This window comes from Cynocephalus volans, chromosome 1 (assembly GCF_027409185.1).
Source record: "Cynocephalus volans isolate mCynVol1 chromosome 1, mCynVol1.pri, whole genome shotgun sequence".
Lineage (NCBI taxonomy): Eukaryota > Metazoa > Chordata > Mammalia > Dermoptera > Cynocephalidae > Cynocephalus > Cynocephalus volans.
This window is the reverse complement of record NC_084460.1, coordinates 189242774-189263589: the sequence shown is the minus strand read 5'-3', so window position 1 is coordinate 189263589 and position 20816 is coordinate 189242774. Positions and strand designations below refer to the sequence as shown.

At 55.4% G+C, this 20816-nt stretch overlaps 1 protein-coding gene across 1 annotated transcript in view; it reads right to left on the bottom strand.

Moving 5' to 3' along the window:
- The window catches only part of LOC134370392 (integrin beta-2), a 35304-nt gene extending 16891 nt beyond the window's left edge, over positions 1–18413 (bottom strand). The window contains exons 1-4 of the mRNA XM_063087528.1: positions 18285–18413; positions 8453–8513; positions 8002–8090; positions 4668–4848 (exon numbers count right to left, since the gene is read on the bottom strand). Coding sequence (XP_062943598.1) covers positions 4668–4848; positions 8002–8090; positions 8453–8510 — 328 coding nt within the window. The 5' untranslated portion in view covers positions 8511–8513; positions 18285–18413. The remainder of the gene's footprint in view (positions 1–4667; positions 4849–8001; positions 8091–8452; positions 8514–18284) is intronic.
- Between the last annotated feature and the right edge of the window lie 2403 nt (positions 18414–20816).

The following is a 20816-nucleotide window of genomic DNA, read 5'->3' as shown; positions in this document are numbered from 1 at the left end:
GAGCCTGCGGTCCCCCTTCCCCATTAGCTGCCATGTAGACCCTGCACCATGTGAATCTGTCACATCCAGAAAGGCCTCCCTGGGCCACATCCCTCGCGTCTGTCCATCATCTTACTCACAATCTGATGCTACGCAGTTGCGTGTTTGCTCGTCACTGTGAGAGGCCTGTGACCCCAGCTCCCAGAACAGTGCCTGGTGCACAGTAAACACACGGCGTGAGAGCACATGAGCAAGGGAGGCCCTGGACTGGTCCCCTCTGTGCACCACCCATCCAGCCTCCAGCCCCTGCTGGGCTGCCTACCATGGGGGGGGGGTCGAGTCAGACCTCACCCCAGCCAGTCCTGCCCAGCTGCTGTGCCCTGGGAGAATGTGTACATGTGCGATCATGCACACATACATATGCACTCGTGCACAAACACACCACATGCGTGCACATATGCACTCACACATGGTACACACCACACAAAAATACATACACCACACATACACATATACACACCACATGCACACACATATGCACTCACTTATGGTGCACACAACACACACAAATACATACTATGCAATCACACACAGAACATACACATACCTGCATATGCACGTGCATTTGCACTCACAGTGTACAAGTATACATACACTGTACAAACCAAATGCACACACATACATGCACTCACACACCTCATGCACACAGTCACACATAGCATACACATGCCACATACACACAGACATCACATATGCATACACCACTTGCACACACATCGCACACATACACACACCACACGCACACACAGTCACACCCCCTTCATGCACATACACACACACTCACACACAGTGCACATACCACACATACATACACATACCACATGCATACACTCATACATAGTCACACATAGCTTACACACATACCTGAATATGCACACATGTGCATTCACAGAATTCATATATACACATACACACACCATACACACCAAATGCACACACAGTCACACAGCACACATACACCACATGCACGTGCACATCACACACACACATGCATACACACAGTCATACATAGCACACAGCACACATGAACACACACACAATCACACATAGCACATGCACTCACACAGCACACACATCATACACACAAATATACAAATAGCACACACACCTCACGCACACACAGCACACAACACACTACACATACCTGCATATGCATGTGCATGTGCACTCACTGCACACACACCACATGCACGCACACACACGTCTTGCACTCTCAGGTCTCACACCCAGCACTCCCGACCCTGCCCCGCTGTGCTGTGTGGCCCTCATTTAGCCTCTGGACCAAGGATCGCAGACATCTTCTGTAAAGGGCCAGCCAGTGAATGTTTTCGGCTTTGTGGCCCTGTGTCATCTGTGTTGACTATGCAGAAAGCAGCTGAGAGGATGCATCCAGAACTGGCATGGCTGTGCTCCACCCGCCTCCCCTCCCTCACAAACACAGGCTGTTGGTGGCTGACTGAGGGGGCCCCATCTCTTCCCTTCCAGAATGTGAGGCTCACTCGGTGAAGGGCCAGGGGCTGGGTGGGCAGTGCCAGGACCCCCATGTGGGGACATTCCCCTTCTTGATCCTATGGCTCTGCTCCAGGAGCCTGTGGCCCTGGGGTGCTGTGGTGCCTCTCCTTGGTGCTCATTGTGCTCATCTGCACTCACCTGAACTCACCTGTGCTCGCCTGAGCTCACCTGCACTCATCTGTGTCCTCCCTGTACCACAGAGATGCTTTGTCAAAACCCAGTCAGCAGCTTGACCCTCCCGCACAAGGACAGCCTGTTTCAGGCCAGCTGCTCCACCCTTGTCCTCCCAGGACAATCCTGCCTGACACCTCCACCACCACCAAGCTGCACAAGCTTGGGCCACGGGTGACACTTTTGACAGCCTCGGTTTCCTCACTGTGAAATGAGGCATGGCGACAATATGTCAGAGCTGCTCTTCAGGGGTCAGCTGGGCCAGGGCCTCGAGTGTGAGGTCAGAGGTGGAGGTCCCAGGACAGAGGGGCTTTGCCAGTCCCTGGGGCAGCAAGGGGCGAACTGGGCCCACCACCAGGGCAGGGCTTTGTGTCCAGGCTCCATGTCTGTGCGCACAGCTTGCCCTAGGCCCCCTCCTGCAACCACCACCCCGCTTGTTCTCCCACCCACCTCTCCTCCCTCTGGCCGCTGCTGGCTCTCCCCTGACTGTCATCACCAAGCCCACTTTGCCCCACATCTAACTCAGTGGGCCCTCTGACCTGGGCTTCCCCGAGGGGCAGTGCTCCTGAGACGCCAGCTCATTCCTCTATAGCCGCCCCTCCCTGTGGAGCTGCCCTTGGCCTTCTCCCACGCGGCTGTGTGCAGGCATGGCTGCTGCTTCCCTCGTGGCCTTGCAGTGGCCTGGGGACCTCATGGCAGCGGCCACTGGCCAAAGTGGAGCCACCCACACCTGGACTCCTGCTCCTGTCCACTGCGCCAGTGCACCTGCCCCCCTGGAGGGCATCTCAGGCACTAACAGGCTTTGTTCTGGAACAGGGCTCTGTGGTCAAGTCAGTTTGGGCAACGCTGGTTTAAACAGTTACTCAGGCTTCCTGACAGCAGGACTTGTTAGAACATTTACTCTGCCAAGAGTATCATGGCCTTCTGAGAGGGAGATAGAACAGCGTTTTCCAAATGGTGTGTTCTCAAGGTTCCAGTCAAGATGGCAGAATAGACGGTCCCCAGTGTCACTCTCTCCCACAAATCAACCAATTTACAACTATAAAAATGTAACATCAGCCAAGCTGGGGCCACTGGAGCTCAGGGGAAGAGGAGGAGAGACCTATGGAGCTCATGAAGGTGGGAGAAACAATGATGAGAGAAAGAAAAATCTGCTCTGAGCATTTTGGGCTGTGGCTGCTTTAATGCTGGAGCTGCTGAGCTCATGGACCAGGAGCCAGCAGAAGCTGCAGCTGTGCCCTTCAGATGGAGTTACTCAGAGGCAGCAGGGGAGAAGAGGATTTTGGTGGCCTCCAGGACAGCAAGACCACTAACAGGCTTCCCGTGGACCCACACAGGAGGAAGAAGCCAGAACAGCTGAGAAAGTGGAGCCATTCAGAGACCGGTGAATCAACGCAAGGGACCGGTGTAGGTCTGGACCCAGGGGAAGATTTTGGAGTACGGGCGGTGGGGAGATAGGCCCACCAGGAGAACACTGGGACACAGAGGGGACAGCCAATCTGCCCCTCAATTTGCGCAGAGCCACTTGGAGGAGACTGGTCGGGAATGCAGAATTTCATGGGGTACAGTCTGATGAAAAACTCAGGCCCAGATCAGGGTTTCTACACAATCCAGGTGCACTGAGTCTCTGGAGAGCCGAGGTCAACCATTAAGGTCAACCATTAAACCCTGAGCTGCACAAAAAACCTTCCCTAGGGAAATGGCAGCAAAGCAGCAATTTAGTTCAACCACACAGCTCAAGTACTGGTTCCCAAAGGAAGTAAGCAAAGGACAAAAAACTAGTTCCAGATCAGGCACACCACTAGCGCCTCAGGGCCTGCCCGGGGACCCGGAATATGGAGGAGACTGGATCCCCATCCCACAACCAGGCACCATGCCAGCATGGAGGCATGGATCCAGGGACCCCCCCCCCCCCCGACAACCAGACACACTGCTCCAGCACCTTGGGGCCTGCCCGGGGACCTGAGGCTTGGATCCAGGGACCACCCCCCCCCCGACAACCAGACACACTGCTCCAGCACCTCGGGGCCTGCCCGGGGACCTGAGGCTTGGATCCAGGGACCAGACACTCCCGACAACCAGGCACACTGCCAGTGCCAGAGAGCATGCCAAAAACATCACCTCCATGTGGGTGGCCCACTACAGCCACCACAATAACCATTGCTGCCGTGAAAGTGGCTAGACGCCACAACCACCACATAGATGGTCTGCCAGCCACTGGAGTGCATTGACACAGAGAGAGTCACCAGTAGAGATAAAGAAAAGAAGAGGACATCTCTCTCCATAAAGCCCATTCCAGAGTGACAGAAGAGGCATCTGCTCTATGATAATAATATTGGGTGACCTGACCACACCCCTCAGCATTGGACAGATCATCTAGGCAACAAATCAACAGAGTAACCATTATTCTTTCAGAAGGAGAGAAGAAATCGAGGGTAATTAGAGGGGGGATGAGAAGGGTGAGGGGGATGGGGAGAGACTGGACAAGGGGCATAAAGAATAATTACGATTTGTAACAACATATACACTAGTAATATTGATTTGATCAAAATATCTCAATGTTGAACCCCCAAAATATGTATAATCAATTTCAATTCAATAAAAATTAAAACAAAACAAAAAAACCCAATGGTTTATTCTCCCTTTTTAAAAAGGACGCAGAACCTGGGGCTAAAAGACAGCCCAGACACCCAGCCACAGAGGATGGGGGTCAGGGGATGTCGGCCCAGGGGAAGAGAGAGGAAGGCCGTGGTGGAGCTCAGACTCTGGTTGTGTGGTGCCCAGCAGTCCTTGGGCCTCACCCAGGCCCCTCTGCTGTCCATCCTGGACACATCTGTCTGCTCAGCCCTGGCACCTTAGAGCAGGCCAGGCTCCTCGCCAGAGCCCCAGAACAACCACCCCACAGGGTGCCTGGCTCCCCCACACCCAGCCCAGGCCAAGCCTACCTGGTCTCAGGTAAAGCGTCACTTTTTGTGGAGACAACTGCTTCCGGCCCCCCTCCTGGTTCTCCTGGGTTTCGGCGAGGCTCCTGGGGTCCATGATGTCATCGGCTGCACAGCCCCTAATTAACAGCTGCTCCCGGGTGTCGCAGCGAGTGGAGTCGGGCTCCCCTGGCCCAGTGAAGTTCTGGGTGAAGGGGAGCCAGGGGTCAGGAGGAGGGCACAGAAAATACTGGAGGCCATTCTGCAGGGGCTGAGGACCCAGCCCTGTCCCCTCCTCATCTGCACCGGGAATTTAGGACAATCCCCTTTGGGGATTGGGGGTGGAGATGGACAGCCAGCCATCTCCCCTGGTCTCCCTGACAGCCTCTTCCTGAAGGCTCCCAGACCACACCCAGAGCTGTGGGGCACAGGGCGCCACCCCTGCCTCCAGCAGCAGAAAGGACACAGGAACCATCCATTGCCTCCAACCCAAATGCTGCTCCTCAGACGCCCTGGAGCTGGGAGCAGCCTGGCATCATCCAGCAGCTGGCTGGGGACTTCAAGCCCTTCATCAGCAGAACCCGTGTCGGAGGGAGCTGCTCTGTCCCCGGGGAATGTGCTGTTCCCTCTCAGGCAGCGTGGCAGTCCTGAGGCACCCCAGGAACCCCAGGAACCCCAGAACATAGGCTGGAGCTCACAGCCAAGCCCCTCTCACTTCAGAGGGAAACGAAAGCCAGAGGGGAGTGTGGGGGTCCTGGACCCAGGGCACTTCACTCTCAAGCACTTTGTCCCCTCAGAGATCCCCTGGATTCTGACACAGCAGGGAGAAAAGAGAATGAGCCATGTTCTGCCATGGGGGGTTCTGACACTGGGCCAGAGCCTGCAGCATCCAAGGGAGGGCATGCCAAAAATATAGAGTGTTGAAAAGTGCGTGCGTACGTCCGCTCACTTTCACAAATGGACACCCAGGAAGAATAACCCCCAAACAGCAGCGAGGCTGGTAGTCACAGCAGGCTGGCGGTGGAGAGTAGGGGCAGGGAGGGGTGACTGCCTGAGTGCCCATTGTTATACTTTTTGACTTTTGGGAACATAGTAATGTTTTAACTACTCAAGAAATAAACCAGCAAGAATAGAGAAAGAAAACCTAAAATGTAAGCCATACAGAAACAAATGAATCTAACTGTATTTATTTCAAATGAATAATGTCGGGAAAGGGAAGAGAGAAACCAGCTTCAGCGAGAACGGGCAAACCCAGGGCCTTGGCCATACTCCTCAACCAAAAGACAAGAGGATACAAAGCACACGACTCCTCCCTTGTGGGTTTGCTGGGCACAGTGGCGTGGGCTGGTAACTCTGAAACCACCGTCCGAGCACCGCAGGGTTGAGAAAGGAGGAACCATCCTGAGGATGTCCACAGCCAGGCTTCTCGCCAGATGGAACCAGCAGCCTCAGGAAAATGTCTGATTCTGGGGCTGGGGCAAGGGGGGTACAGGATGGGCCTGGAGCATCCTGTTATTCCAGAAAGTAAGAAAGTGCTCAAAAAATAAAAATAAGAAATGATGGGGACATATCGACAGGACACAGAACCAGATCAGAGGGGGCTCACAATGGCCAAATTTAGAATAATTGGAGCATTCCAATGAAAAAAATGACAGCCATAGATTATAAGTTACTGAACAAAATAAAAATGTATGGATCCACACTGGAGAGAGAGAGAGAGAGGAAGGGAGAGAGACTCTTCCTTCATCAGAAGGAGTTAAGGAACCAGAACTTCACCATTTTGCAACCACTGCTGTAATAACTGATTCAGGCAAGGGTCGCCAATGGATGCTGAATGTTAGTTTGCTGGGAAACGGAGTGTTTACAAGTCTTGGAGCATCTCCCCACAGATTAGTTATTACCCGCCAGGAGGAAGAAGAGACATTATAGGGAGAGGCCTGGCACACACCACCCCAGCCGAGGGGTCCCAGGTGGCATCTCCAGTGCTGGCGTGGGTGGCGGCCTGTGCCACCCGCAGGGGCCCTGAGAGGGACGCAGTTGCTGTGCAGTGCTCCTGCCCAGTGCACGTGATGCAATCAGAGGACACACCAGGCAAGACCCACCGAGGGGCACCCACAGAACTGCTGTCCTGAGTTCTCTGAAATGCCAAGGATGTGGAAGACAAAGAAAGTTGAGGAATGTTCCAGACTCGAGGAGACTGAAGATACCTGACGTGTGAGTGGGACATGTGATCTTTGATTATAATGTCGGCCAGGAAAAAAAAAATGCAATAGAAGACATTGGAACATTTGGCCAAATTTGCATAAGGTGTGAAGATTTGATCATAGAAAGATACTGGCATTAAATTTCCTGATTTTGATAAATGTATTTATCAAGTATGAATATATATATGTTCATCAAATACATTCACGTGGCTTTGTAAGTAAATTTCGTGGTCCTAAGAAAGATCCTTGAAGTACGAAGGGACAAAGGGCCTCACATCTGCACCTGCTCTCAAATGGTTGAGAAGAAATCACAAAGGGTGAGGATTTCAGAGTGTGTTTCCACGCAGACCTGCATGCTCAGAACTTGGGGACCCCAGGGAGAGGGTGTGGTCAAGATCTGGGGGGCCTTTGAGGAGGAGCCCTCTACAGGAGGAGGAGGGCGTGTGTTTGGGACCTGGGTGCCCCATGAGAGGAGCCCTCTACAGGAGAAGGGGAGTGTGTGGTGAGGACCTGGGTGCCCCACAGGAGGAGCCCTCTACAGGGGAAGGAGGGTGTGTGGTGAGGATCTGGGTGCCCCATGGGAAGAGCCCTTTACAGGAGGGTGGGCTGTGCCAGGAGGCCACTGGCTTAGGAACCAAAAGTTGCTGCTGATCCCTGGCTGTCTGGGCCTTTGCCTTTCTTTCCAGAGGGAGTCAAGAGTAAAATATAAAATAACTGAAGACAAGAAGGGGGCTCAGTCCCAGACAGGGAACTTCTCGCATTTTCTCCATATTCCGGAGGCTAGGCTGCTTCCACGTGCCGGGTGTGGCTGGAGCACCGCCGGGCACACAGCTGCCCTCCTTTGGGAAGGGTCTCTTCTGGGGTCTCTGACCAGGGCTCCCAAAACAGTTGAGGCACAACCTGGGTGGTGATGAAGCCTCTGGGCTGCTCCTGCCTCCCTGGCACAGGCTGCACTCAGGGCAAGGCTGGCCTAGGGGCAGCCCATGTCCTTCTCAGATAATCCGGTGGCCTCTGGGCTGCTCCTGCCTCCAGGAGGAAATGAAGTTGCTGCTCCCTTGGGTGCTGCTGGCTTCAGAGGCAGGGAAGGGACCTGGCCCAGGAGATGGGAGAGCGGGAGGGCGGAAGGGTGGCCGAGTGGCCCAAGTGGCTCTTACCAGCTTGTGGCACCAAGCGCACCCGGGCCCCGACTCGATGCAGTCCCGGCAGGTGCTGACCTTGTACTTGGGGCACTCCTGGGCTAGGACTGGGGGACAAGACAGCTCAGTGAGGGGAGCCCGCTCAGGCCAAGCCCACCATGGGGGTGAGGGAGGAGGCGGGTTGGGGGAGGCTCATGGGGAGAAGGAGCCGGCTGTGTTGCAGCCTCTCAGGAAGGGGCCTCCAGCAGGTGGTGTCCTTACAGCCCTGCTGGAGGTACAGAGCAGGGCACTAGGCCTCCCGACGGTGGGGAGACCAAGGCCTATGGCTGGGAGCTGCTCCCAGTGGCGCAGTCCTTCCTAAGCCACCAGGGAGCTTCCATCCAGGGGGACACGGGGGTGGGCCCTGTACCTCCCCACCCAAACGTCACCCATGGAGTAGTGGCCCCACACTGCCCGCTGCAGAACTCACCGGACCCAACGGACAGCAGCCCTGCCAGGGCGAGCAGCAGGGGGTGTTGGCCTAGCATGTCCTGTGGAGGAAAGGGGGCTTGGTGAAAGGGTCCTGGGTCATATTCTAGGGGCTGACCACCCACAGAACCCCTCCTGGCCAGCCTGGGTCATAGAGCTGAGTTGTGAGAATGGGGCATGGCCTCACAGTCAGTCACCCTGAGTCCAGGAACAGAGGAGGACCAAGAGGGTGGCACAGGCTGCACCCGCTCAGGTGGCTGGGCCACCAATGATGGCAGACAGTGGTCCCTTGCAGCAACACAGACACACATGCTTATGCACATGCCACACACACACACCACACACATGCTTGTACACACACTACACACATGCATGTACACACACTACACACATTACACAAGCACATGCGCACAAATGTACACATGCACACAGCACACATGCATGTACACACATGTACACCACACATATGCACGTACATACCACACATGCACGCACACACAGCACACACATGCATACACAGAATACACATGTGCATGTATGTACATAGCACACAGCACACAGCACACAATGCATGCATGCACATGTACAGAACACACATGTACGCACATGCACATTACACAGACATAAACACATGCACATCACACACACAAACAAACGTGCCACACACTGCTGAGGGCGGGGCCTCTGCTCCTGAGTCCTCAATGACTTGAGCCTGAGCTCAGAACAGAGACTGGCCCGGGTCTCAGAGTGGGCAGCAAAACTAGGAAAATAAATGACCCTTGAGCACCTGTGGAGTGGGGCCTTGCTGGACCTCTGCTCGGGGCCCTGCAGGTGCAGTGGGAGGGGCTGGTGGACTTGCCCGAGCCCTTGCTGCTGTTTTGTTTTTTAAGATCCACACACACCCACCCTGTTCTTAAAAACCCGGATGTCTACAGCAGTGGAAGCTGATCAGTGGTGACTCACGGTTCTGATGCTCCCCGAGGCAAAATCACTGGGGCAGGACTCGAAGCTTGGTGTGCTGGGAGGCAGAGGCAGCGTCTCCTAACCACCGCCCACTTGGGGCGGAAGCTGGCGCAGGCGGCTCCCCCCTCTGCCTGGCACCTTGGCTCCCCCTTCTGCTTGGGCCCCTCGCTGCCTCCCCTCCCTCCTCTCCCTCTTCTGTCCTGGAAGCCCAGTGACCTTGCAGCCAAGGCAGGGACTGCCCCGACCCAGCCTGGCCCCAAAGCCGCTGAAGGGTCAGCTCCTGGGGAGGGCACCTGCACATCCCAGGCAGGGGGTTCCCCAGGTCTGACTTTCCCAGGGTGGGAACTTTGTAGCTGGCTATGACTTTTCCTTCCGGCACGAGGTAGGTACAGAGGGAGCTGAAAAGCTCCATTGCCAGGAGGTGGTGGCAGGAAGCCCTGGTTCTCTCACCAGGGGTGGTGTTATCAGAAGCAGAGATCAACACGCCTCCCCCAAGCAAATGCCAACTCCTCTCACAGGACAGGCTTTGAGGCTGCTGGGCCCCTGACCCACCCTACACACACTGCCCTAATGGTGGTGGGCTAACAGGGTCCACTCGGGGCCCCCAGGCTGAGTGGGAAGACAGGCCAGCAGAACCCCAATCCAGGGCCTATTCGTTTGAGGACAGTGCATGGTCCCATGCTGTGGCCTGCAGGGTTCTGGTTGCACAGGCCAGGGGTTCCTGCCCTCGCCCTTGATCCCCAAAACCCTGACATCTATGTCTAGGGATGCTGGGGTTGGAGGAGTACAGCCAGGGGCTCCATGGGGGATCCCGTGGCTTAGAACCCGACCAGTCCCAAGTTCCTGTCTTTTTGGAGGTGACCCTGTTCACTGACTCCCAGCAAGATTGTTATCAGGATCCAGACATGTCAATGGAAGGAACCCCTGATCCTTCCTATTCAGGGGTCAGAAGCAGAGCTGGCACTCTGGTCTGGCTTCCTGGGTCACAGCAGCAGGGCAGAGGAGGTGGGTCCTTTTCACTGTGGGCCCACCCTGTCTCTGAAAGCCCCCATATCTCCCCGTCACTGGGCAGGAAGTGGGGCTCAGGCTGAGGCTCCTGTGGCTGGTTCCAGCTCCCCATCTGGGCCACCTCAGCAGACCTGGAGGCCCCTGCACTTGTCCCTGGGACCTGCACGCTGGTGCTGCCCCAGGTCACAAGGTCTAGACGGCCTCAGGTAGCACCCTTCCCCCAGGCCGCAGCAGCTCCAGGCAAAGAGCAGGCAGCAGCCTGTCCCCAGGCCGCCCAGCCATGCAGGTGGTCTGGTGGGGTGTGCAGACTGGACTCCCCCACCCCCAGCCCCAAACACTCTTGACAACCAGCATGTAAACTCAACAGATGCATGAATGGGGAAACTGAGGCCCAGAGCAGCAGCAGGACATGGACTGGGTATCCAATTATACTTGCGCACCACCCCCCTGAGAAAGGGGAGGAGGCCTTGGTCACAGCAAGACCCGCCCACAGACCACAGTGCCCTGACCTTGACCACAGGAAGCTGGATGGGGTGGGGAGCCACCTCTCTCTCCCCCAAATGTTGCTCCTCATGCACTCAGCACTGCCACGGCCACCAGGGACAGCCCAGCCCTGGGGAGGCTGGGAGCTGGGGGCTGCAGGCGGAGTCAGGCCCCACCCAGCCCCCTACACCCCACAGCTGAGGCCAGATCCATGGTGGCCCTTGGAGCTCGGAGGGCAGATGGACGAGGGCCAGGCTCCGGGAGGTGAGGCAGAGCCCGGAGCCTGAAGTTTGAGCCCCGGCCCTGCTGGCCAGCCCTCCTCCCTGTGCAGGAAAGCAGTGTAGGGCAAGGCACCCACCCTCCAGCAGCAGGACTGGCCTTCAGAGCCCAGGGCCCTGTCTGAGAGAGCAAGGCCCCCAAGGGCCACTCTGCTTCAGTTTCCTCTGTGTGACTGGAGGTCAAGGTGTATGGAGGGCACTCAGTATGGGCACATGCAGGCCCTCAGGTAGGAGGCAGCTGGCAAAGGGAGGTGCCTGCCATGCAGTCCCTGTGCCCAGGGCTGAGCCAGTGGGGTCTGCAGGGCAAGGAGGGAGGAACGGTGCAGGCTGCTCCCAGGTCACCTGAGCCCAGCCCAGCGGAGCTCTGGCCTTGAGGTGGCAGTCCCCGACAGTCGCCTGATGGGCCGTCGCCACTGCCCTGCTGCCCGAGGTGTGGGCGCCCTTCTCCTGCAGCCTCTGGGCCTTGCCAGGGGCTCCCTGGATCTAAGGGTGGGTCCCCTTACCAAGACCTAAGGTGCAAAACCCAAAGTGGGGTCACGTAAGAAAGCCAAGGCCCCACAACCAATCAGAACTTTGATCAGTGCGGCCCTCAACCTCAGCCCTGTCTGCTGGGGGATGCTGGCGCATAGCTGCAGGAGGTGGCACGGGTCACCAAGTCCTCTGCACGGCGGGGCCTGGGTCATCCTTTCCGGGGAGTCCTCAGGTGCCGTCCCCTCCCCTGGCACCAAATGAACGAAGCTGACCAGGGTCCTGCTTCACGAGTAAGGCATTGAGCACTCAGAGCCTTTCTACACCCCGCTCATGCTCACACAGAAGGTCGAATTCAGGTGGTAAAAGACGGAAGGACAGAGGGGATGCTGAGGAAGGAAGAGAGTTTGAGCAAGCCAGCACGGGGACGGTGAAACTGAGTGAAGGCGATAAGTCAAGCTGGATCAGGCTTCCTCCTAAGTCAGAGGTTTTGCAACATTGAGAAACCCTAACCCGAGGCTGCTTGGGAAACTCGAGGCCCTGCCAGCCGCTCAGAGCTGTCATCAGTGCCTGCCCTGGCAGTCCTTGGCAGAGAGTCAGCCCACGTGCACGACTCAGGAGAAACATCCTGAATCCAGGTGAGGCAGCGCTGAGCAGAGAACAACGCAGAGGGCCTGGGTAGTGCCAGAAGGAGGAGGGGTGGGAGCCCCAGCGCTCATCCTGGATCCGTGGGGTTCACGGGTTTTGTGACACATTCACAACGATTGTGAACAGGCGTCAACTTTGTCCATGCACTCTGAACACCCAACCCTACGACAGTACGTTCTTCCAAGTGTGTGAGACATGTTCACACTGTTAATTCCACCTTTGATGAAATCTCACTGCAGAAATGTTAAGGGCCAGTTTCTGACCAAGTGGGATAAAACGAGACTCATGCACATACATTAGAAATTTTAAAACACTCCACTAAATACCTCTTAAGTCAAAGGGGAGACCAGATTGCATTTATAGACACTTTAGAAAAGGAGACAACCTTATGTGTCTAACATGATGGAAACTTCTGCCCTTGATGGAGACATGAAGCCTGAGGCCCAGGATGCTTTTGTTGTGGACAGAAGAGACTGATGACAAACGTGTGTAAGTTTAGTTTTAGGAAATGAAACAATAAGAGAAATAGAAGAAGGTATATCTTGGAGCAAAGAAATTTAAGCAGAGAAAACTAAGCAAGGAAGAAAATGCCAAATTTTGTGCATAATACATCACATAGAGGAACATATTTAATATCTGTCTAGTGCAAAAGGTGACTGGTCACCTCTAAAGAGATCTCAGATATTAATGACAGAAAGGCTAGTACCCCGTGGAAAACACGTGGGACGTGAGGAGATAAGTCATGAAAGAAAACGCTGCTGGTTAACCAGCACAGAAGAGTCGGCCTTGCCAACCAGGAGTTGGTAACCAGGAGTGCCAACCAAGATTCTAGGCTGCCCGCAGGGCCGCCACGTCAGAGTGTGTTGTCACCATCCCCGCTGCCCGCCCCCGGGATCCTGCACAGCCATGGAAGTGTGTCAGCAGCTGCTCGGGGCAGCTTGGTTTCAGGGAAAAGCAAATGTGTTGGCAAAGGTAAAAGTAAGTGCACTGAATATTCCATGTTTCTCTGGGGGGTGGCATTACTTTCTTCATGTTCCTGTTCGTATTTTCCAAACTTTCTATGGTAAACATATAGAATGACATTTTAAAACTGAATTCCATGGAGGCTGATGAGCTGCCCCGACATTGCTTCTCCAGATTCCAGAAGCCTCGGCTCTCTGGCATTTCTGAGCACAGCTACTTCCCGGTGACAGGAAGCATGAGCTCCCACCTCAGGCCTGCTACAGGGTCTGCCGCTAAGTCACGCAGTCACTCACATGTCCCACGCGTGCTGTCAGCTTCCCCGGCGTGTGGCTCGGGGCGCCCAGGCACTCTCAGGACTCCTGGACCTCTGCTGAGTTCTGTAGCACCCCCTGCCCCCCCACTTCCACTGAGTTTCTGTCACAATGAAACCTCCATCCCTCCAAATGCCAATGCATGGCCACAATTACTACTGTTTAAAAATCAACCGGGCAGGAAGCTGTTCCATGGGGCTGGCTCTCTGCGTACCCTCAGCTCCTGGAGCGTGGGAGAGAACCAGAGTCCCCTGCTTGGATGAGATGATCTCTCCCTGAAGCTCCCAGTGCAGCAGAATTGTGCTACTTGGGCATGGCGATCTCTACATCTCACATTGGCCAGATCCAAGCACCCCAGAGGCCTGGCCCCCCACTCAACCCCCACATCTCATGCCAACAGGAAGCAAGGCCATGACATGCTGTGACACTCCTGGGAGAGGGTTGTGGTGGCAGGAGGCCCAGGCCACAGCACTAGGGATCAGGGCAGGGGTCCTCTGGGAGCAGGACAGGGAACTGACCACAGCGTGCACCCTGCCACCCAGCTACACCGTGCATGCACAGCCTCAATCTACTCTGCATCCACAGGGGCTGTGCCTGACCCTCATTCTGCTAGGGAGGGGTGGCTCTGAGAGGCTTCGTCTATCCCCCATGATACACAGCCAGGACAGAAGCCGGCCCTGCAGCTCCCATCTGCCTGACCCCAGGGCTGAGACCCTCAATCCTATACCCAGCTGCCAAGCGATGGTGGACAGGTCATTTCAGCCTCTGGGCCTCAGTTTCCCCTCTTATAGAGAGCAAAGGGTCCCTTGGCTGGGTCACAGTACCCAGACATTTGCTCTAACACCAGCCTAGGTGCTGCTATGAAGGTAGTTTTGGGTGACATTAACATCTAGATCAGTGAGTGGAGAGCAAAGCAGACCACCCTCTGCGATGCCTCGTGCATCACTGAAGGCCACGTGTCCTATTGGTCTGTTTCTCTGGGAACCCTGGCTACTGCAGACCCTGAGGCAGGGACCTTGATTCAAGGGGTAGCTGCTGGAAGTGCTTTTTAATAACACTGCAGAGCAGGGCAGAGGGCAGCGCTGTGGTTTCCTGCTCGGTGTGTTTGCTCATGTGGCTATTTCTCCTTTCCCCTTATCAGTGCCAAGTGGCACTGGGAGCCTTCCCAGACCTGGGCAACATGAGCCTTCCCAGACCTGGGCAACATCTGCACTGAGCAGGACCCATGCAAGGGGCCCCCGCAGAAGCCTGGGGCCTCCTGACCCTGCTGCTGCCTTGACCGTGGGGAGGGTGAGCTGCCTGGGCACCTCAGCCTTCAGAGGAGGGCACCTGGGGCCAGGAGGGAAGGCCTGCCTGGGGCACCTCTGAGCAAGCTCTGGGGCTGGGCCTGGCCCGCCAAGCCTGTCTCTTGTGGGCCCTGCTCCTCACCACGGGGCCTGCTCACGGACAGTGGGGGTGACTGGATGCCACCAGCACTGTCCATGGACTCCACCGGCCCTGTCAGCAGCCTGCCCTGCCCAGGAGAAGGCAAAGGGGGCTCTTTCCTGCCCAGGAGCCCGAGCAATGATGTCCCCTCATCCTCTGCCCCGACCCTGCTTGGTGGGGTGGGACAAGGAGCTGGGCCCCAAGTCATCTGGCTGGTGGCTGGCACAGCTGGCTGCAAATTCCCACAGGATGGACTTTGGGCGAAGCCCACAGGTGGAGATAAGGCCTGGTCCCCACAGCAAAGCCAGGAGACGGGCAGCCAGTGTCAGTGACACCTGCTCCACCAAGGACAGCAGCGCCTGCTCTGCTAGGACAAGCAGGAGTCACAAATTGCAGGGCCCCACCACACTCCTGGGCCTGCCCTCCCTCAGCCCTGCTGCTGCTTCCATGACATGCCATGTTTTGGTAGACGTCCACGCTCATGGCCTCAGTCCACACCCACAGATGCGGAGTCTAGGAGTGAGACGACCATAAAGTCAGCACTCCCATCTTAGGGACAATTTGCACCAAGAAAAATGGAGAGTGATCATAGCATCTGGCCCCATCCACCTGAGGGGTGTCACCACTGTCCCCTGAGACTGCCCAACGCCTGGGTGGGTCCCCTGAGTTGGGGCTTCTCAGCCTGTACCCGCTGGTTGGACTCAAGCGTTACTTAACCCCTCGCAGCCAACATCCACACCTGTGATCTGGAGCCAGCCCTGGTTACATGGCCTCAGACAGGAGGTGTAGTTCACTCACAAAGTGACAGGTGTGCAGAAAGAGGGGCAGAGACCCTGAGTCTCCAAAAGCCCCCACAGGCTCAATACTGCCCATCCATGGAGGCAAACACCTCTTGGCAGCCCTGTTACCTGCCGGCCTGGCCTGGCCTGAGTGGACAGAGCTGGACCTAATGGGAGCCCAGATATCCCTTACAGCTCTGCCCTAGGGAAGTGAGTTCCAAGTTAGACATCTGACTATAGAGTCAGTTGGGGTTTACACATTGGCCATCCCACCCCTCCCATTTCAGGTGGAGAAACTAAGTCCCAGGAAGGCCAAACAGCCTGCTCACCTCACACCCCTTCCAGACAGGGTGCAGACAGACCTCTCCCTTACCCTGGATGGTGGTGGCCCCTGTGCAGAAATTCCTGCAAAGGCACTTCACCATATTGGGGTTTCTTCCCCCATGAAATCTCCCATGATAACTGTAATTTGCTGCACTCCTACTGTGCACCAGGCACATGATATCTGGATGCCACCTGCGCAGTGGGGGCTACCACCCCGCATGTCAGCTGAGAAGCCCAAGGCTCAGTTGAGAGGTGCCCAGCTGCTCAGGACAGTGTGTCAGCCCTAATTTGCTCCTGCTGGAGCAAAGGCCATAGGCAGACTGAGGTTCCCCTCTCTCAACCTCTGTCACGGGCACCTCTGCCAGTTGCTCCTCTGTTCATTCACCGCTAGAAGCAGACACGGTGCGTGCTGTGCTGCAGGGACACACTGCAGAGCTGAAACTAACCTCACAGAACGCCGCGCCCACGCCTAGCCAGCCCCGCCCTGTCACTGCCTCAGCCGAGGCCACAGCCCGGAGATCAGGCAGCCATGGGGGTCTGGGCCATGTAGGGCATCTGTCCTGTGGCCCTGCTTAGGATGTGGCACCATCAGGCACTGGACCTGGGGCCTGAGGTGTGGGCTTGGCCACTGCCACACAGGGGCCTCGGCCTCTGACCTCTTCCCAGCACAGGGACTCCCTCCCTGGTCCTGGGAAATCTGCAAAGCACAGCAGGCACCAGGCAGGCATGGGTCCCGTCCCAGAGATTTGGCAGTGAGCTGGGGGTGGATTGGAGGGTCTCCTTCTGAAATGGAAAGTCCTTATGTCGCTCCATTATAAAGTGGCTGGGTGACAGTTGTCCCAGAGCTGCTTACAGCTCTCCTCTCTGTAACTCCCCAGAATCTGGCATTAGTCCCCAAGCACACAGTCATTGCTCCACTGTAATGGGGAAGGTGGGTGACAGCCTGTGGCCCCCTTTGCCCATGGCTCACCCCCAGGCCCTCGAGTCATCTCTGTCCCCCTCCCCCTCTCAGCTGCCCCTCCATCACTCCACCTGGGTGTTCCAGGAGGAGAGGGACTCTGGGCCAGCCTCCCACTCCAGACAGTGACAGCAGTGAAGGATCCCAGCCCCAGATCCAGGGGAGGGTGAGGGCTGGGTGGAGGGGCTTGGTGGTGACAGGTGGAGGCAGTGTGGGGGAGGGGCTGGCCCAAGAGTGCAGTGTCAGGGGCATCCAGGTGGACCCCAGGAACAGGAGCCTGGCTTCAGGCCCGGCCCCAGAGTCCTTGGGGACAACACGGTGGGAAGCTTGGTCTGTTTGCTGAGCCTTAAGCCATTTGGACCAGAACATACACTGATGCCTGTTCTGCTAAAGCGCAACATGCGCCAGCACTTATGTGCACCAGGCCCGTGCCTCTGACCCTCGAGAGTCTGGAGGAATGACAGACCAGCACCCAGAAGAACGCACCACGGACACACATGCACACACACACACACCCCTATGCACTACACATGCCGCACACCACACATGCACAATACATATACACACCAAACCCAAACACACACACACACACACACACACACACACACACCAGATGGACAGACAGACACAAGCAACACACCCCATGAACCACACACACACACACAGTTTGGTATGAAAGACAGGTCACCACGGCTCAGCATGGCAGCATGCAGAGAGGAGGGGCTCCCTTAGGCAGGAAGAGGCAGGCACAGCTGGTCCATGGAGAAGACCCCAGGACCCTCCTGCACTGCCCCACACCAGCAGCTCCACCACCCGCTCAGGGAGTTGTGTGAGCTCCTGGCCTCCTCCTGGCTCAGCCATGTCTGTGGCTTGTCAGGAGACCCCAGACCTGGAGTCTGAGGCCTGGCGACTGGGCCATGTCTTCCCGCCCAGATCCCATCCCTCAGCTACAGACGCTCCCAGTGCTCCATGTCGTTCTGAAGTGGATGGCACAGCATGTTCACTAGTGGGTCTCAGTAAAAAGGGGGCTGGAGCAGACGATCCCAAGACCCCCTTCCTGCTGGACACACCTGGGCTGGTGGCCACCAGGGCCACTCCAGGACCAGGGTCAGGTGGAGGTGCTTGCCTTGGGAAAGGCAGCAGCCACTCCTCACGGAAAAGCTGAGGCCAGAACTGCTCCCTTTAAAATTCCCATGTGGACCCAGAGGGGCCTCGGTGCTCTCACCTCACGCAGTCCCGGGAGGCTTGGTGCTGTGCGACCTGCTGTCTGCCAGTGGCCTTGCCCCGCTCCACAGGCTGGCTCTGCGCTCACGTCTGGAAGACGCAGCCCGGGCCCGGGCCGTGAAGGCACTTCCTGCTCTAAGTGAGCTCCTTGGAGGAAGTAGAGTGACATGTGGCTGACTGCGCCCCGTGGGGCCCGCCACCCCAGCCCCTCTGTGCTCCACCCACTCCCCACCGTGGTGGATGGTGGGAAATGAGTATGGAGACAGCGTGGACACGCCAGTCACTACATGCATTTTCAGTGAGAAGAGGGTCAGTGTGAAATGAGGAGCGAGTATTGGGGACAGAGCCTGTGGTGGCACCAAGGGACCCCCCTGCATGTTGAAGAGGGGCAGGGACCACGGAGAGCAGCAGGAGAGGGGCCCAGCCTGCAGACGAGTGGCCAGGAGTGGAGAAGAAGAAAGCAGGCCCCACGAGGGGAAGCTCTGGTCCTGAGAGGTGAAAGGCAGCACCTCCCGTTGAAGAGCGTGACTAGAAGAGCTGGAGAGCAATTCTGGGAGTTGGAGGTGGGGACTGAGCACTGGGCTGAGGAGGACGGAGCTGGGAAGAGGCAAGGAAAACTGGGTGCATGGTCGCAGTGATGTCCGTCCACCACAGGCGTTCCCCAGGCAGGAACAGCAGACAGAGAGGAGGAGATGCTTGAACAGCAGCAGAAACATCCAGGATCTGAGAGAGGACCCAGACGAAGAGGCCATTGGGTGCCCCAGGGTGGAAGGATAAGGCCCCTGACTAGGTGCATTATGATGGTATTGCAGAACATGAAAGATTGCAAGAAAATACTAGAGTCTGTGAGGGTGGAGAGAGAGGAAGGAGGAGGAGAGACCTGTTGATTACACCTAGGAGGAAACAAAAACCAGACGTCTTCAGGTGAGCAGGGATTCAGAGACACTGCTACCCTAAACGCTATTTGAAAGATGCACTCTGGAAATAAACAGGCAGATGAATAAATCCAAGAGAAACACAGGGCAAAAATACAAAGTTGGGAAAAGAAATAAACAAATATGACTAAGTCTATGACCTACTGATTCGAAAAACAGTGGCAAAAAAATCCACAACCTGAAACAAAAATCCTCGAGGACCAGAACAGGATGTAGGCAGGGGAGCATGCTGCTGTTTCGTCTCACCTGAGAGGAACCCAGATGCCCATCAGCGGGCGTTTGGATGGAGCATGTTTAAGTGTAGAGTCTCCTCAAGAATGTAAATAGGATGCACACAACTGAAAAAAAAAAGAGAGAGACAAAATTTTTTTTTAAAAAGAGGCAAGGGAAAATAGAACAAGAAATGTAAATAAAAACATACAATAAGATGTTAGGAATGATGTCGAACACATCAGGCATGGAGGGCATCCCCCTCTTCAAACCAACAGATCTTGCACGGAGTTTTGAAAGTAAAGAGACAAAACAAGTTCCAATTAAATGTTCTCTGTCAAGGGCATCTCCTCACTGTAGACTTATTCTGGAAAATAATGAAGAAGGAAGGATGGGATGAGAATACCATCCCATCACACCCAGTGATGGTTGGATGGGCAGCGACCATCAACCGCTAGTGTCATGGAGACACACCAGGCATTATGCTCACGTCTTTGATGAAGTAGTCTTGATGAAATAACCATGAAAATTAAGATAATAATAAAATAAAAACAACAATTATTATTACTGAACCAGATCAAGACTTTAGATCTAACTACCAGTTGCTAGGAAGGACAAGGCACAGAGGTGTGTGTTAAATGACACCTCAGGGATGCAGTTGGGAGAACCCCGGCTGGAGCAGATCCCACAAGACAGACAACAGATTGCAAAATGAGAGAGAGAAAGAGACAGAGACAGAGATGGAGAGAGAGCCTGCAGAGCAAGAGACTCAAAAGAAACGACCAATCACAACATTTGGACCATGTTAAGAAATGATTGTTACTTTTTCTAGGTTTGATAATGGTTTTGTGGTTATGTTAAAGTGTCCCCATCTTTTAAAGTTACATACTGAAAAATTTACGGATGACATGATATGATGTTTTGGATTTGCTTCCAAATAATCAGGAGTGGATTGGGGTCAGGGGTGAGTGGCTAGAGGTGCAGATAAAATAAGATTGGCCATGAGTTGATAATTATTGAAGCTGGTGTTGGGGACATGGGGGTTTATTAAACTATTGTCTCTACTTCTCTGTGTGTGTGAGATTTTTCTGTAGTAAAACTAAAAATAAAGTGGGTAGCGGAAGTAGAAAGTTCTTGTGTAATGGGTGCAGAGTTTCAGTTTTGCAATATGAAAAAGTTCTAAATCAATGGCTATTAGAGGGGGGAGGTAGAGAGGGACGGAAGAGGGGGAGGGGGAAAGGGAGAGATTGGATAAGGGGCATCAAGAATAAGTATGATTTGTAATAATGAATACTCTAGTAAAAAAAGAAATTCTGGGGTCTACCCCTTGGCGCACTCGGGAGAGTGCAGCGCTGGGAGCGCAGCGACACTCCCACCGCAGTTCAGAT